General features: G+C 57.3%; 2 protein-coding genes across 2 annotated transcripts in view; both read left to right on the top strand.

Moving 5' to 3' along the window:
• The window catches only part of DNAJC27 (DnaJ heat shock protein family (Hsp40) member C27), a 13360-nt gene extending 7463 nt beyond the window's left edge, over positions 1-5897 (top strand). Inside the window, exon 7 of the mRNA XM_019538113.1 lies at positions 1395-5897. Coding sequence (XP_019393658.1) covers positions 1395-1527 — 133 coding nt within the window. The 3' untranslated portion in view covers positions 1528-5897. The remainder of the gene's footprint in view (positions 1-1394) is intronic.
• Positions 5898-13667: 7770 nt separating this feature from the next.
• ADCY3 (adenylate cyclase 3) overlaps positions 13668-18286 on the top strand; it is a 60354-nt gene continuing 55735 nt past the window's right edge. Inside the window, exon 1 of the mRNA XM_019537232.1 lies at positions 13668-14722. Within this exon, the coding sequence (XP_019392777.1) occupies positions 14048-14722 (675 nt within the window). The 5' untranslated portion in view covers positions 13668-14047. The remainder of the gene's footprint in view (positions 14723-18286) is intronic.

Here is an 18286-nt window from a genome sequence, read left to right as displayed (position 1 = left end):
GTGATTGGCTTTAGAGATGCTGGTGTCCTTTAACAAGACCCAGAAAGGGTCTCCACCAACAGAGCAAAGATGGAGGCATGTGACCAAGTCTCATTTCTTGTGTAGCCCAAATCAAGGAGCTGGGACTGTTCTTTGCTTTACTGCATCTCCTTCTGCCCAGGGGAATAAATGGCAAGTCATCTACTCTCTCTGCCTCTGTTTCAGTGCCCAGGTACTCCCAGCTAGGAGGCTGGTGAGGGGACTGTTTGCTGGGAAGCTAATTCAGGCCAGAAACATCTCCGCTGCCACCCCCATACCTACCCACACGATCTTCCTGTCAGCACACAGAGTGGGAATAACAGGGCAGCTGCACAGTACATGCCTGGCACGTGCTGTCACGTTGTGGGAGTCTTCAGGACAAAGCCATGCTCTGCTTTTCCAAGGGGTTACTTCCTTGTCAGACACCAGCTGACAAAGCCTGCTTGGGGAAACGCTGTTGGGAGTAAAAGAGTGTGCATGCGTGCGCATGTATGTTCCTTGTTCACTCACCTCCCACTCAAATGCGGCCGCTGTGCCTTCACACTGATCTCATCATAGTCCACCTGCAGGCCCAAGCCAAGCCTGGAGCACTTCATCCTTTAAGGAGAAAGGGTCAGGCATTTCTGAGAAACTCTAAGGAGCAGGGTGATCTGTACAGCATAGTAGGTTGTGTTAATATGAGCATCACTTCCAAGTCCTGGGAGGTGATTTTTCTGCTCTGTGTGACACTGGGGAGGCTTCACCTTGAGAACTGCATCCAGTTTTGGACCCTGCACGTGAAGACAGACAAATCAGAATGATTCCAGCAGAGAGTAACAAATGTAGTTAGAAGTCTGGGAAACCTGACGTGTGAGGACAGGCTGAAAGAAGTGAGGTTTGTTTAGTTTGGAGAGGAGGTGACTGAGGGTGGGATTGCATAATAGTCTTTAACTGCTCGCAGGGTGTTTAGACAGAGGATGGGGATGGACTGGTCTCTGGCTGCAGGGGACAAGACTACGAGCGATGGTCTTAGCTTGCAACAGGGGAAATGCAGGTTGGAGATTAGGAAGAAGTTCTCGCTCAGAGGTTGGTTTGGCATTGGAGCAGATACGTTGTGGGGCAGGGGGGAATCTGCATCCTTGGAAGGTTTCAAAAGCAGGTTAGACAAAAGGTTGGTTGGGCTGGTTCAGACGGATGGTCCTGCCTTGAACAGGGGTTGGATTAGATGGACACCCTGTCTTTCCACGATTGGGATAAGAACAGCTCTGAGCCCCTCTCATGGCTCCCCCACAGTCTGCCCCCAGACTGGCACTAGTGTATTGCAACATGGCCACAGAGAGCCCTGCAGGGGAACCCGTGTGGCATTCTCTTACTGACTGCCATTTCTCATCTTTTAGGGACGAGGTGAACAAGGCCTATCGGAAGCTGGCAGTGCTGCTGCATCCAGACAAGTGCGTGGCTCCTGGCAGCGAGGATGCCTTCAAAGCCGTTGTCAACGCCCGGACCGCACTTCTCAAGAACATCAAATAGGGACACTGTCTGGGAAACCCCTCCCCGCCTCACTGCACACCAGGCCACTATGCTGTGACATGGTGACGGGGCAGGTCTCACCTCCTGCACATACTGTTGTCTCGTGAAGGGAGACAGGGCCGTCTCCTCTCCTGCCCCCAGTGATTGCAAACGGAGCAGGCCTTGGCCCTGGGAGGGATGCATTTCAGCACATCTGTCAGTCCTGTCAGGGAGGTGTTGCCTTGCCCCCTCAAGCCCTCAGCAGGGTCCAAGACCTGGATTTCCCCTTAGTGCCAGTGGATGCAGCATCATTAAGGCAGTGAAGTTCCATCCACTCTCGCCAACCAGGGGTTGTGTTCTGCTCTGGTTTCATGTCAAATGTCCTCTCCCCAGGCTTTGCTGGCCTTCAGGGCTTCTCCTTTGGCAGGTATTAGGCTTGGTTCTTCGTGGCTCTTGCTGGTTGGTTATCCCAGTGCTGAAAGCAACAGCAAGAATCATCTGCGATGTTCCCTGGTGCCATGCCCTGAAGCTCATCTCCCTGCGGCCACTCTGGAATGGCAGAGGCAGCTGCCTGGTATGTGCATTTGCTGCTCTTTACACTACAAATACCTCTTAGGCTTGAAGAAGCTGTGCAGGTCCCTCAGTCCTCAGCCTATTTCGCTGATCCCTTGTATCCCTACATTAAGTGCTCCAGATCAGGGCCTGGGTTCTGGGCCACAGCAAGGCACAAACCATCCCTCTTCACTGATCTCTCCAGGGGAGTAGACAGGAGGGGAAGAAGCTCTTTGACTCGGTCTCTGCTCCTGTGCTGACAGCAGGGTGAGCTCCCTCACAAAAGCACGGCAGGGATGAGAACAGGCAGGACAGGACGGTTCCATCCCAACACCCCCTGTGCATGGGCCAGCTCTGCACGGAGGAGCTGGTACAACTCACCACCCCAGCCCTCAGAGCTGATGTGGACCAACACTCACCTGGGGCACTGCTGAGCACCACTGAGCTTCTGGCGACCTCGTGGGAAGCTGAGTGCTCAGCTCCACTAGGTTCAGGCCCTGCACTGTTCTGCACCAAGCTTACACTTTCCTTGAGCGGCTGGGCAGACTGCAGCTTTTCAGCAGCGTACCTCGCCTTGCGGCCTTGAAAGGGCAGCAGACACATGATGGGACCCTCCAGCAAGGGCCCTGCCAGGATAGATACTGGATTTCCCAAAGGAGGTGCAGAAACAGCCTCCCACATGTCGGGCCCTGCTCCCAGCCCCCTCTGTCCCACCAGTGCAAATGGAAGCCTCTGGGGGCTTCCTTTAAGTCCCTAAAGCAAATGATCCTCCTGCTCCACCTGCCACTGCTGTTTTCTCAACTGTTTGGGGAGTGAGGAATCTCCAGAGCCAGCTGGATCAAGAGGGACTGGGCTCAGCTCGGGAGGGGGCAGCTGCAGAGGGAAACAAAATCCTCTGTCCACCCTGCTGCTGCTCTGGTCCACCTCCAGCTGAGCCCCACGTAGGAGGCAGGAAGGGCTCTGGTGCTTCCCCACACCTGTAACAGCAGGTGAAGGTGGGGAGGGGACTGTCTATGAGCAGGAAGGGGAAGGGAGGCAGGATTTCCATGTGCTCCCAGCGTTAAAAAGTCCCTGGAGGCTTCTTCAGTGTGGCCTCTGTGCATCCACCCCTAGGTGTGCACCGCTGGGGTGCACGCAGTATGTGGTGGCCACACTGGACCAGCTCCGAGCACTGGCTCCAACACAGAAAACTTGTGGCCCAATCTAGACTGGCTCCAGTGTACAGCCCCATCCAGCCCATGCACTGTCCCAGCAACCCTCATCTGTATGGAGCCATGAGTTTGATACCCTCTGCTACAGGCCAACCGACTGTCAACACTCCACTGCTGCCTGGTGAGGGGCCGTGAGAACCGTCTATTGGGTCACCTTCATCTCTCTGCACCCAGAGGTGAGCCAGGTCTGTGTTGCCTCGTGAGCAAAGCTGTAACCCCAGCCAGAGGCTGCAGGATGTGGGGGCTGATTCTCCCAGGCAAGCTGAGCTAGTCCCAACAGCAGCGCTGCCCTGCAGCCTCCTAGTGGCATCCCCAAACCTGGTGGAGAGCTGGGCTTGAAAGAAGACTTACCACCGAAGGGATGAGGAGGCCTCTCTCTTCCAGCGGATGCTTGGGTACCAGGAGCCATCTCCTTCCCACTTACCCAGACCGTGTAGTGTTGGTGACTCCAGTGCTGAAGTCCCCTTGGGTCAACCTGCAGCTCTGGGAAGCACACGCTGCATCTTGAAAGGCATTTCTGCTGCTACTGCATACACAATCTCTTCCCCCAGTGAAGGCCCTGGCCCAGAGCATGCCCCATTTGTCCTGCTCACTGAGGCTCCCAGGCGAGGAGGCATCCAGTTCAGTGCCAGTGAGAGCAGAGCTTCCTGAAGGGGAGGCTTGCTGCCCTTGTAATCAGCACCTGGCTGGTGAAGACAGTGTTCTCCACTGAGACGACGTACTCAGCACTCTACCCCTTCCAGCCACGTGGACTTCCTCTGGCTCACATCCTCTCGGCAGCGTGGGAGGCAGGCTCTGGGAGCTACGCAGACCTTTCCCTGTCTCCACTGACCGTATGCATGACACGTGGGTACAGGCCGCCCGGGTGGGGACTGGTCCTGCATTTCAGGGAACAGAGCCGTTCCCTGCTATGGAGCTGGAGTGCACGGACGGCAGTTTTCCCGGGGTAGCTGCATGCAGTAGGCAACTATGACAGCACCCTGTTGCTAGGTGGTGGGGGTGTAAGTGGTAGCCTGGTTATCCTGAGCAAATAGCTGCCCCAAGATAAACTGTAGACACAAGACGTGCACTGAGGTAATTCTACCTTGTTCCTTCCCTTTAAAATTCCTCCCCCGCAGATCTGGATCTGAGCAAGGCAGCTTCATAGCAGGTCCCGCATGATGGAGGTTGAATGCAGGCTTCCATCTGAGACCAGGCTGGAAGTGGCAGCCGGCTCTGGTAGGAGCCCCCTTGGGTGACTAACTGTTGCCCTCATTTTGTATTGCTGTGGACAGAAGCATTAGCACTTCGGAGATACCTGGGGCATGATCACTGAGCCCTCAAAAGCCAGAGCTCTGCTCCCTCTCTCCTGATCCACCCACACACTTCCGGCTCTGACACTATCCTGTTTCACTCAGGCCGTGGCTGGGTGTTTCTGCTGGGGTGAGCCCTCCCATCCCTCCTCCTGGTCCCCTCCTCCGACAGTCATTCTCCCATCCCAAAGGTAAAACTGCAGCATGTGGGGCATGCTGCTGTTGTGCGTTTCTGCTCACCGTGGTCTGTCTCTGCGCTGTGTTGCACTTGTGAGGCCTTCAGGTAGTCAGTGGGCACCTAGTGTGGTGCTTATAGTTGTTGCACTTTGGTTGAGAAACTCCAGCCAGGACTGTTGTCCCCCGCAAGCCCTCTGTGTGCGCTCCCCGCTGGTCCACCCAGCCTCCCTTCCCAAAGCCACGCGGAAAAGGACAATCAGGAGGGGCTGGCGAAGCATCGCACCAAAAAGGAATAAAACTGGAGGGAATAAAAGCAGATGGAGGGCCAGGTTGCCCTTCTCCCTCAGCAGGGTTTCCAAGCAAGTTGCGTGCAATGAAGGAGATCCCTTTTCTCTTGCTTTTGAAGCTGCTCTTCTGTCTTTTCCTCCCGCCCATTTATTTTTATAACTAAGTTATATGCCTTTGTGGGGGGTGTTGGTTCGGGGAAACGTTCAGGTCGGAATCATTTTGATCCTCTCCGGGTTTCTGATGCAGGGTGGCAGGGAGACGGGAACTAATGGCCCTGCCTTCTTGGACCCGCCGGTGACCATGCTGGGATCGTGCTCCAGAAGGGCAGTGCTGGTTTTTGATGAGCGGCCCATCTCCTTTCCCAGACATTGACCCTGAAATCACTGGAGCAGGGTCAATGTCTGGGGATTGGCTTAAGACTTCTTTTGAACACCACCTTTGCAAGTCTCATCTCCCTCACTAAGGAAACCCCTCAAATGTGGCCCTGAATCTGTTTGTCCATGTGTTTTCAGCCAGGAAGAGTGATCCTGCTGCTACAGGGTACAATCCCAAGCCATCTGGGCCAGTTGTGTAAGAAAGGAGCCCTTTCATGACCGATGTTCTTCAGAAAGGCTTCCTGCGTTGACCCCGATTCAGGGACGTGCGTACTCTTTCCCGCGTGTTGTACATATGAGCGGCGAATGCGCCATGTTTTATTCTAAATACCCTTCCCTGTCGATGAGCCGACATTGGTATTTTCTGTGTCGTCGTCGTTCATGCTGTGAACTGGTCGGCTGTGTTTCAGCGACTCCTCCCGCATGGCTTGTATGGAGCCTCTCTGGACTTCTGAGTTGTGTATTTTTATAAAAATAAAACCAGCATTAAAACACAAGCTTCCCTGTGCAGTGGTTTTCCCCGCTGCCATTCATCCCAGCATAGGAGGTCTCTGATATTCAGGCCAGCCAGCTTCCCATTGTCTCCCCAGTCATGGGCACAGGCCTGCCGGCTCACTTTGGACCTCTCTTCATCGGTGACGTTCCCCAATCAAATAGCAAAGCTCTGCGACTAACCAGGCCGTAGTGTTGTAGCTCCAGGTTTTCCTGGGTCGGCAGGCAATGCGTTAACCCACCATTAACCCTCGTCTCTGACCTGAGATTCCCGACATAAAGCTATCGGCATCGTGCCTTCCTGGATGCCTCTCTGTTAAGGGTTTATGCAGCTGCATAGTTATGTCCATCCATATAAGCTGTGGCAATGCTTCGCATGAAGCTGGTACTTCTCCCTCTTCTGAGGTCAAAACGCTGCTGGAGATCAGTCGGGGGGTTTCTTTTTGGTGGTGTTGGGTCTCGAGTGAGTGTCTGAATTGTAAGCGCTGCCAATAGCAGAAAGGCCGTCGAAGGGGAAGGCTTTGGTTGGACTCCAGATGCATCCGGCCGCATCGGAGAAGCTGCAGCATACCTGGCTCCCCTGGGCTGAGACTGGCCTGTCCCCCAGCTCTTTCAAGCCTTGCCCTGGGCTTTGTGCCCTGAATTGCTCCGGAAGGCAGTCATCACAGGGGTTCAGAGCACACAATTCAGTTTCTGATACAGCTGGCCCTAGATCTATTCATTGCTTTGACAATCAGGACTGAGGCCATCAGCTGCTATCAGGAGCCAACTGGGAGCTACTGGACGGTTGGTTGGGCTGGTTCGTGGTAGCTTTGAGCTATGGGCTGGTGTGTTGGCTTCGGAGGCTGTGAGTTGCAGGAGTCCAGCCGGGAGGCACCAACACGTGGATCGCTGCGCCCCAGACCCGAGAAGGTGCAAGCTAGATGGGATAGAAAGCATTTGTGGAAACAGATGCTACCTGGTTAGCCAAGCTGAGCAGAGTCTAACACGGCCCAGAGACGCATCCCGTGCCCCTGGGGGTGTAGGCTTTCGACAGAAGATGAAGGCAATGTCCAGGCTGGCTCCCCCAAGCGTTTCCCGTTTCCATCCGGCCCGTGGGCTGTGGCACAGTGCGATGGGGCCCATTTGTCCCTCCAGAGATAGGCTGAGGCCTTGCTGTTCCTTCTCGCAGAGAAACCGTGACTCACTGCTGGAGGGGACGCGTACGACTATCTTCTCTGTGCCCACGTGCAATACTATGCCCCAGTCTGGGGGCCTGAGGACCTCTCACGCGCGTTTTTGTTCCAACACCCAGGTCCCTCCTTGTCTTGACCTCAAGGCAGCTCGGCGGCAATCACTGGGCCTGACACTGCTGCTCTCTTTGGACCATGCCACCGACAGCACCTTGCTCTGGGGTATTTTGTGGTGGAGAGGAGGTCACTGTCCGTGGCTTGGCTCTTGAAAGAACAGGTTTGAGTCTGGTGCTTTCAAAGGTCACAGATGAACTGAGCTTATGGGTCTCAGCCCGTCCCTTAGTAATGCTTTGTCCTTGGTACGAAAGCCTCCCTTGCCAAGCCAGGCGTATGCGGCAGCCTCTGCAGAGGCGCTGGGGAGAGGGAAGGACCTGCAGAGCAGGATGGAGGGATGAGAGGAAGGGGCTGTGAGTTTGCTGAGGGTCAGGGGCAGAACGGCAACAGCACCTCATTTGCCTCTGGTGCCCTCGACTCCAGCTGGTATCATGAGCAGGCCTGCAGGCATTCGTGGGTCCCAGGGGGCAGGGTGCCTGCCCCCAGCGCCCACCCACCGACGCCTCCGCATCCACAGCAGGTCCTGAAAGCCCTGCTCAGCTGCTGGCTGGAGCCACAGGTACCGCCTTGATAAGCTCCCAGGTGCCTATCGTTAGGCTTCAGCACATGCCATGACCTGCCTCAGTGGCAGGGCAGTGTCCAGGCCTCCACCTCCCACACTAACTGATTTTTTAGGGACTTGGGCATGGTAGAATAGGCCCACATTTAGGCACCCAAGAGCAGCTGGGTGTCTTATTAGGTGCTGTAGGGTCTGGCACCAGGTGCTTAGAAGCTCAGTATTGCAGGAACTAACTTGTAGGGTTTGTTGGACCTGGCCCAGCAGCTCTCAGAGGTGAGAAACATCCCATCCATTGCATCAGGGCGTTCACTCTGATGCCTAAAGATGAGCACTCAGAGATTCATACCGTTGACTGCCTCCCTGCCAGTCACTCCAGCAGAAACACCCAGCTCTCCCTCCCAATGTCCAGGATCCCCAGCTGCCCCTGACCTTCCATCATTTCGGGGGGCAAGGACATCTCACAAATGCAAACACAGATAGGGCATCAGTCCCGAAACCACAAGGTCATGTCACATCATACCTCAGTGTCACACATACACACATGTAATCTCAGAGGAAGTAACCTCGGGGGCAATGGGCCCATCCTACTGTCCATACTCATGTTCAGTGCCTTAAATTCATCCTCCTTAAATTCCTCAAGGGATTTCAATCCAGGTGGGCAGGGATGGCAGCACAAGTCCTATCGGGTTGGGGTGAAGCCCAAGACTTGGGAAGCCTGGTTGCAGCCTTTCTTCTTCCATAGCTGTCCTGTGGGACTCTGAGCAAGCGCCACGGCCTCTCTGTGTGCATGCCTACACGTGCAAATAAGGGTGACTAAATAAGCGCATTAAGTGATTTTTGGCAGGTGTCTACACATGCAGGGACTTGGCACTGAAGTTAGTGCCAGGTCGCGTCTACTCGTGCGTTGATGTGCTTTAACTAATCACGCCTAAATTTGATACCTGCATTTGTAGATATCACATTTAGGTGCAGTTCGCCTGATTTTGCCATTTTTAATGTGCATTAAGGCTGTGCACGTGTAGATGTGCACCTATAATGCACATTAAAGTAGGCTAACGTGCATTAAACATTTCATGTAGACATGCCCTGTGTCAGCCCCCCTGCTATAATATATTAGCATGGTTCTCTCTCCGTGCAGGGGGAGTGGGATTCAACCTATCCCAAAGCTCCAGCTGTTTCAGAAGCCACAGCTTCATACACGACAGCATGGCTACGCGGTGTCTCGGCCAGGATGCAGCGCCGTGTGTAAAGTGAAGGAAGTGGAGCTAAGCCCAAGGAAGTGCATGACGGCAAGAAGGAATAGGAGGAAATGGAGAAATGGAAGGTAAGAAGAGATTTATCAGGCCACAGCAAGAGCTCCCAGGAGGAAGGGTGGAGGATGCACTGCCTGAGTCAGCTCAGATGAGGCGGTTGCTATAATAAATGAGAGAAGCTGCCCTGCAGCAGAGGGATGGGGCTGGGATTTACCAGGTCTTGCAGTTTCCCTCCATGACATAAGACTCAGCCCGCTGAATACAGTCCTGCCCGAGAGATGAGCTTCCCCAGGCAGAGCTCTGCATGGGCCCAGACATGAATAGGACCTGCCTTCAGCTTGTTTTAAACCTGCTCTCTCATTGTTCCCTTGTGTATCCCTGGTTGTGGTAACGAGAGAGACGGTGAATAGGAAATTGATGTTTATTTTCTCCACGCCGGTCATGACTGTACAGACCTCCATCCTATCCCCCTCAGTTGTCTCTCCTCCAAGCTGCAAAGTCCCATCTCTTTTAGTCTCTCCTCGTACGGAAGCCTCTCCGTGTCCCTAATCATCCCTGTCGCCCTTCTCCAGACCTTTTCCCCCTCGCTACAGCCTTTTCTGCTGGGACCTGCGCCTTCCTGGAGACTGCAGGCATTCTGCGCGGTGATCGCAGGCCCCTGCCATACGTTACATATATTACTCAATTAACTGGTGAATTGTGCAATATATTTAGACCAGCCATGCATGCAAAGTAACGATCACACAATTAACTGGTTAATTGCACAATACATTTAGACTGGCCACAGGTGCAAAGTAATTATCAGGTTACCAAAAGAGCCAGCCGGCTCTGAATTTAGTGCTTGAAAACACGTAACAACTCAGTAGCTGGTTTCTATTCCAAGGGGCCCTAGGGACCGTTGATGGAGTAGTCAGCCAAGATGGGTATTGCTACGATGGGAGTCACCGGATGGCAACGCTGCACGAGCTGTTACGAATTTGTTTCTCCGTCCACACTCTGCATGGTGATGTCCTGCTTGTTCTCCTGCAGGTTTGTCGGGCAGACTCTTTGGGAAGCGCTCTTGCAAGCAGCAGGCCGGTAGCACCTGAAACCACTCCACATGCAAAGGCTGAGGGGTTTGGGGAGGAGTTGTTCTGTTCCGAGTTATTCTGAAACAAATGCTACGCATCCCTCCAAGGGTCACCTGATGAAATCCTGCCCCAGGGCAAGAGGGCTCTGAAACCTGATACAAGATCGCAGCTGTTTGGGGTGGGGGGCTCTTAGTCCAGTTTGTGGGAAACCAGCATCGTTGCAATGGCTAGTCTCACCAGAGAGAGCAAGGACTCCACTCCCTTTTATACACAGGTGCATAAAAATGACCAGACTGCATCGCTCCCAGGCCCGTGTAGTTCAGCACCTTACCTCTCTCTAGCAATGGCCAGCTCTGGATGCTTCAGAAGAAAAATGAAATCCATAAAGGAAGTTTCTTTTCAACCCCATCAGATGTTGGCTTTTGCTTTAAAGCATGAAGATTAGGGAGCAATGAGAGCAAGGAGCAATGGGCTCAAGTCACAGCAAGGGAAGTTGAGGTTGGATATTAGGAAAACCTTTCTCACCAGGCGGGTGGTGAAGCACTGGACCAGGCTCCCCAGAGAGGTGGTGGACTCTGTGTCCTTGGAGGTTTCTAAGACCCGGGTAGACAAAGCCGTGGCTGGGATGTTGTAGCTGGGGCTGGTCCTGCTTGGAGCAGGAGGTTGGACTAGATGTGACCCCCTGAGGTCCCTTCAACCCTCCTTGTCTCTGATTGTATGATTAAGATCCCTTTACCTGCCGAAAGCGATGGAGCAGGTTCTTATTTCCCATATACAGACCTAATCCTTCAGTGATACCTAGTGGCAGCAAGATTAACTTTGCATGGTGTCAAGCAGCATTGCTTTCAGTCAGGATTGTCTCCCAGGGCCTTCCCAAATCCCACTGGGGATTTTTTCCTGGATTTTGCATTGAAGTTGCTTGAAGACTGTTGAGACGGGCAGCAGTGTGCAAGTGGGAGACAGAGGAGCCACCCAGCAGGAGCTCAAGCAGGACAATCTCTTCTTGTTGGAGAACGCCCCGACAGGGCACGTCCCCATGCCGTCCTCTGCTGTCCTGAGCTGAAACGAGAAAGCCCAACTGGCTATGGGGAAAGAAACCCAAAGAGCAAGCGGGCACCGCAGCAGAGCATCATCTCACTCCCCAGCGCCCTGCCGGAGCGGGTCGGTCCCAAGCAGTGTTGCTTATGGTAACTGGGTGGTAGCCCTTTAAACTGTTTGCGAGCCCTCTAACAGCACTCGCTGTGCTCTGTGTTTAGAAACCAGGCAGCGCAGTGATGTGCGGGCCTAACTAGGCTTTGCTTCTACCCCAAGTACTAAATTTAATGCGCAGTAACTATAGTGCATTAGTGAACATGTAGATGCACCCAGAGAGCAGCTATCGATGGCCTGAAACTGGCTCTGGGGGGGTCCTGCAAGGGTGTGCTGTCGGCCCCGTTCTTTCTGATTTTGCTTTAAAGCACGACGGTTGAGGAGCAGTGAGAACAAGGAGCCACGGTCCATTCACAGCTCAGATGTCCGAGCAGCGAACGGGCTTATCGATGCCGCCCGGCTCGGGGGGGTTGGATGCGCTCTGGCGGGCAGCCCGGGAACTCAGCACGAGCCCGAGGAAGCGGAGAGCTCCGTTCAAAACCAGCCCGATGAAATGCAGTCACGACAAGTGCAAAGTGCTGCGCTTGGGAGGGAGCAACTAGGAAAAACTTATCTGCCTGGTCTGGTGGAGAAACCCAGGACCCAGCTCACTGGAGATTCTGGGAACAGCCAAACACCTGTCGGGGATGGTCTAGAAATAGGTTTGATTCTGCTTTGAAGAAGGGGTTGGACCCTTTATGGTCCCTTGCAGTTCTCCTATCACTCCCGCAGGCCGTTACCTGAGCACCCGCCCTCTTGGCCTTTGTTTTGATACTGCACCATAGACCCATTTCACAGATTTCTGATTTTTTAGAATTTTGTCTCTCAGGCCAAATCAGCCAAATCCCTTCCAAGTTGTAGTGACAAAGCAGAGCTCAATCGTTTAAATCTGCAGGCCGTTACCCCTGGCAAGTCTCCCCCTCCTCAGCCTGGGGTTTTGGATACTCCCAAATCCACGGCAGGCATCCTGTGAGCGCCCCCGACTGAAAACAATACAGCCTTCAGTCCCACCAGCACATTTTCCAATTCAACCTTATGCATCACCAGGAATTTTTCGTCACATAAAGTATTTGTAGTAAGTCTGTTAACGAGTACCACCGACAGGCTGTCTGCGTACCACGGGCGTACCCATCTTCAGGATCTTCAAGACCGATACACGGAGGGAGTCAACCAGCGACCCTCGGTAATAATCCTGCTGATTTGACGAGGGCGTCAGCTGCTGTTGCAGGAAAACAAGTACATAGAAGTACATCCGTGAAGGGAAAAAAACTCCCCATGTAAAACCTCGCACCTTCTCTTCCTGGCCTTCAAGCTCAGAGAGGAAGTGCGATGCTCAGATTGGTAACCCCCCAAAATGTGAGGGCATGAAAAAGGTAAAAACTCTGCTCGGGTCCCTTCCGACCCTAGAAACTACGAACCGATGACAATTCAGCGAGCGGGGGTACGGGGGAGACCTCGTCCCGTGTACCCCGGGGTCGCCAGCAGAAGAGCCGCCATCCGAACAGCCGAGAGCGGGAAGGAGACAAGGTGCCCGGGGACCGGTCGCAGGTCGGGCAGCGCTTGCCTTCCCAAAAGCCCCCCCAAAACCGTGTAGCCCAGAGGCTCGCATCCGGGGGGTCCGCGCACAACCCGGTGTCGCTTCCCTGGCAGGGCAGACGCCTTGCTTCTCAGCCCTGGCCGCAGCTGGACCCATTTTGCAGACGGGGGCACTGAGGCCAGGAGCGGGCGTGCTCAGGGGAGCGGGAGGCCCACCCCCGGCGGAAGGGGGCGGGCGTGGAAACCGGGGGATTTGCATATGGGGTGCTCATTTGCATAGGGGGCGGGGCCGCGGGAGCGGGAGTGGGAGCAGGCGCCGCCCACCCGGGGAGGAGCAGCCGCGGCCTCCCCTCCCCTCCCCTCCCTGGCCGGCAGCCGGGCAGGGGCTCCCGCGCCCGCACCCGCACCCGCACCCGCACCCGCGCCCGGGTAAGGCAGGGCTGAGCCTTGCCCGGCTGCACTGGGGCTGCCCACGCTGGGGGGGCCAGGAGCTGGCACCCCCTGGTAGCCGGGGGGCAGCCCCGCGCCCGCCCCCGCCCGCCGTGCCCGGGGGGGACCTGCTCCATCACTCGCGGCAGGTCCCCCTCTGCCACCCCGGCGCCGATGCTCGCAGGCATCCCGTGGTACCCGAGGCGGCTGCAGCGCGGCATGGAGGAGGCGGCAAGCGGAGGCTGAGCGGGGGCCCGAGGAGGCGAGGGGGGGACCCGGCTCTGCCTTGCCCTCCGCCCGAGCCCGGCCTTGAACTTCCAGGCCGCGGCCCCGAGCGCCAGCGTCCCCGGAGCCCGGGAGCCGCCCGCCTGGCCTGATGGGGAGCCGCCGGGGGTGACAGGCTGGAGGCGCGTTGGCCCCCCGGCTCCAGATGCGGACAGGCCCTCGTCCCTTCCCGGAGCAGCCCCGGGGCGCGGGGGGCTTGCGGCGCGCGGGAACGGCGCAGGTGGGGACGCTCGTCCCGAGGAAAGCGGGGCGGGGGAGTCGCCCCGGCTCCGGGAAGGGGCCCGCGAGCCGTGCAGGCGCGCAGCTGGATCCTCCGGATCGCCCCCGAGCGCCGGCAGGGAGCTGAGCTCGTGATCCCGCCTGGACCCCGGCCAGATCCCTCCTTTTGGGCTCGCTTGTCTTGACGTCTTCTTTTCAGCAGGGCAGAGCGGGGGCACGCCGCGGGAAGCAGAGGACGCGCCCGTTCTCCCCCGCCGGCGGGCTGAGCCGGGGCGGACTGAGATGCCGTGGCCCGCGCCCCCTCGCCGGGGGGCTGCCAGCAGGTAGACGGGCGCCGGAGCCTCGCCGCCGCGCCGGTTCTCCGCGGGTTGGCTGGGACGAGCGGCCACGATGCCCAGGAACCGGGCCTTCTCCGAGCCCGAGTACTCGGCGGAGTACTCGGCGGACTACTCGGTCAGCCTGCCCTCCGACCCCGAGCATGGGGTGGGCCGGACCCACGAGGTGACGGTGAGGAGCTCGGGCTCCTGCCTGTGCCTGCCGCGCTTCATGCGCCTCACCTTCGCGCCCGAGTCCCTGGAGAACCTCTACCAGACCTACTTCCGCCGGCAGCGCCACGAGACCCTCCTGGTGCTGGTGGTCTTCGCGGCCCTCTTCGACTGCTACGTCGTCGTCATGTGCGCCGTGGTCTACTCCCCGGACAAGCTGGCCCCCACGCTCGTGGCCTCGGTGGGCCTGGCCCTGCAGGTCCTGCTCTTCGTCCTCTGCAGGTACCGGCTCTTGCCGGACCGCGTCTCCCGCAAGTTCATGCCCTACGTCCTCTGGCTCCTCATCGTGGCCCAGATCTTCTGCTACCTGGGCCTCAACTTCGCCCGCTTCCACGAGGCCAGCGACACGGTGGGCTGGCAGGCCTTCTTCGTCTTCTCCTTCTTCATCACCTTGCCCCTCAGCCTCACGCCCATCGTCCTCATCAGCGCCATGGCCTGCGGCATCCACACCCTGGTGCTCGGGGTCACCATCGCCCAGCAGCAGCAGGACGCCCTCAACGGAGGGGCCTTGCTCCGGCAGGTGAGGCGGGCTCGGGGCTCGTTTTCTATGTTTCTGTGACCTGGGCTCGGGCAGGGGATGGCACTGAGGGTTCGCGGCTGTCCTGGCGATTGCACCGTGCGGCTGCTGCGCTCTGGGAGCAGGTCGGCGGTGGGGGGGTTGCCTTCTGCCCGTCTTCCTCCCCCACTAGGCTGCGCGCATTAAGCTGCTGTGATCTGGACCTGCCAGGGATGGGCACTTCAGCGCTGCCAGAACGCAGCCTTTGTGTTTGCACGTCACAAAACGGGGTGGTAGCACCACCCCCATTTTACAGGAGGGGAAACTGAGGCAACAGGGAAGGGAGCCACTCGCCCAGGGTTGCACGGCATCTCCCAGGCCACTGCCTCCTTTGTGTTCATCCCCGCGCCAGCTGTTCGGAAGGGCCTTTATCAGCAAGGCTGCGGGTACGTAGCTGAGGACTGCGCCGTCTTGGCTTGCCGAACAGCTGCTTGCGGCCTTACACCAGCGGAGGGAAAATAGAAAGGGACGAGGGGTGATGTGGCTGCCGCTAGTCCTGCAGCCCGTGTCTTCAAAACCCACCCCTGGTTTTAAGGGCCCGGCTTGGGAGGTCTCGGAGGGATCAAGTTTTCAGCAAGCGCAGAGCCCCCGCCGTCTGGCTGCTTTCCAAGGGGCTCGGCTCGGCTCGGGAACCTGAAGTCTCCAAATCCACTCGCGGCTGGGAAAGCGGCGCCCGCAGGCAGCCTTCTGGGAGCGCGGGGCTTGCGGACGCTAGCGGTTGCTTTGTAGGGGAGAAGCCGGGCACCGGCACGCGGCGACACGGAGCGAGGGGCCTTGTAGGATCTGTGGCCCGGGGGTTGCGGCTCGCTGCAAATGGCTTCCTCCGCGCGATGCTTTATGTTGGGCTTTTAGTGGCCTTGGAGGGCCAGTTCCTGCCCCCCAGTGTGATAGGGTGAACGAGGGTGAGTGGGTGGGGGGGCCGCAGGGGTATGACTTTGCCTCTTGCTGGGAAGGCCAGGCTGGGCGTGAGTCCACCCTCTCCCGATGGGCAAATGGTGCGAGTGTCCCGTGGCCACCAAGTGAGTCAGTGGCAGGATCAGGCTAACCCCCCCGAACTCCCCCAGCCCCGGCCATAACTGCGCTGCGGCCATCCCCGGTTCAAAGTGTGATGACTGCCTGTGACGTCACCCCCAGCACAGCCTTCCTCCTCCGTCAATGAGTGTGTCATTGCTTACACACTCCATGTGTCTGGCTTTAGGGTCTGGGCTTCGGTTCCCTGCCCTGCTTTCCTCGCCGGGCCTTCTCCAGGGGGGTCTGCCCATGCTTGAATGGTCCCTGCTGTTTGCCAGGGAGCATGTCCTTGCAAATTGCTCCCTCCCCCTTTTTAGCACAGCTGTTCCCTCCACGTGCCCAAAGTCGGGGGGCGGGGGTCCCTGCCCGTGCGAGATCAAGGAGATTGTGCGATGGACTCTGGAAGAGCGTAGGGAGGGTGCGAGCAGGTGAGAGCAAGGATGCATGCCTGGAAACGCTTAAAAGAAATAATGCATGACAATTCCTCCTCCGGCTGCTCAATCAAGGACTTTTTTTTTTTTTACGTGCCTGACAAGCTGCAGGAGAGCTGCCGAGAGGCAGACGCAGGAGAGAGCATCAAGTGTTTTCTCAGGCAAGCGCCGCGCTGAGCAGGTGGGCTCCGTGAATTCGTACCTCGGGAGGTGAGTTTCCCTTGGACGCTTGAGGGGTTTTGCCCTCGCTGTTCTGCACCTGCTCATTAGTGCAGCCGTGCTCCTGTATCCTTCGCGCCCCCGTTGGGCCGGATCCCTTCCTGCTAACAGCACTCTGCACCTGGCGAGTCTAAACCGATGGCCGCGCTGGACCAGAACAGCGCGGACGGGCTTTTCTGACAGCCGTTGCAGTCGCTCTTCCAAGCGACTCCATGAGCACGTCGGCATATCCGGTGTCTGGGCCTGGGCTCGGCTTCCCCAGCCACGGTAGGGAAAGTAGTTCACGGAGCTGAGCTCAGGGAACTAAACTGAGCCGAAGTATTTCCATACTTCTCGGGGACATCGTTTAGGCAGGCAGAAATATGCGCCTGGCTTGATGGTGCCTTTATCTGCCAGGGACAGAAATAAAGCCCCCAGGGCTTGGGTCACTTCAGATCTACAAATGGCTCCTTTAAGCAATTAAAGAAAGAATGCCTTCAAAATAGGCTTCCCTCGCTCCTCGGTAGCGGCCGAATCTGGCCTGCTGGCCATCTGTTTGAGAGCCCTGGTCTAAATAGGAAATTCAGACAAAGGAAGGCTTGTCACCCCACACCTTACAGTCGTGGCGTTGGGGCTAAGCGACTCGCCCAAGGTCATACAGGGAGCCAGTGGCAGAGCTGGAACCCCCAAAACCAAGTCTCTGAATGCCTAAGCTTAGGGATAAGCTCATCTTCCGGTGCGGAAGAGCCCACAACCTGCACGCGGCCTCCACTCTAGTGTCAGACCTGGCACACACGGGGTGGCCTGTCTCCCCGCTCGTCTCCTTTCGTCCGGGCAGCACGTGCCCTGCTTGGGTTGCGCAGGGCGTAGCTGGGAAGGCGCTGTCGCTTGGCATGGCAGGGGGGTTTCTGCAGGAAAGACCGCTGGGGCCAGACGATCGCAGCAAGGTGGGCGTCAAGGCGCCTTTTGGAGATTGCCAGGGTAGGCGAGCGTACCGCTGTCTGCACCGGGCTGGTTGGATATTGCAGGCTGGATACGAAGCGGAGGCCACCATAATATTTCCCCACGTGGCTCCTCTCGGCGCCCCAGGGACGGAGCTGCTGTGTTACGTGTCGCCCGGCGACACCGAAGTCCCTGCCCCAGCATCAGCCTTTCAGCTCTCTTGTTAATCATTTCCGCGGTACAGAGAGTACAGGGCCAGGAAAACCTAGGCAACGCGGCATGCCTGAGTCTCCGCATGCCCGAGAAGAGGAACATTATGTCCAGAAATAAACATCGTATGCTTGATTATTATAGACGTTTGCATGGCTCCTGCCGGGGGTTTGCTATTAATAGGCGGTCCTGAAGGTTGTCACTTGAGCAGTGGTAATCCGGGCGAGGCGGCTCATGAGGAAAGTCCCGAACGGGTCGGAGTTCGGGTGCCGATGAGCAAAGGTGCTCGTGGGTTTGGGCGTCAGCTGGAGATCAGGATTGCCCGATCCCCCGCGGGCTTGCTGCGTGCCACTTGGCCGATCGCGGCGTCTCGCTCGGCTCTCGCGTAACGGGGATGAGGGGTGATGTGGCATCAGCTCTGGGTGCCAACGTACATGGGGTACCCCAGGTGCCCACTGTGATGCAGTTTGCCCCCGCACTCCCGGCTGTCCCACGCTCCCCCGCCTGCAGCCGATGCCTCGCCACTAAAGTCGCCCTTTGCAGGAGTCGATGGCGAAGGCGATCGGCAGCGAGCGTAAGGGGCAACCTCTGCAGCGGGGGTACGCGGGTGAGCAAGCGGAAACCGGGCACCTGCGATCGCAAGCAACCGCGGGAAACCCCGTCAGTGCGGAGTATCGTTGTCACCACCGGTAGCGAGGCCCAGTGATGAGGATTTTTCATAGATTTTCATAGACAT

The sequence above is a fragment of the Crocodylus porosus genome, unplaced genomic scaffold (genome assembly GCF_001723895.1).
Source record: "Crocodylus porosus isolate Cpor-Errol unplaced genomic scaffold, CroPor_comp1, whole genome shotgun sequence".
Lineage (NCBI taxonomy): Eukaryota > Metazoa > Chordata > Crocodylia > Crocodylidae > Crocodylus > Crocodylus porosus.
This window is presented reverse-complemented; position numbering and strand designations above follow the sequence as displayed.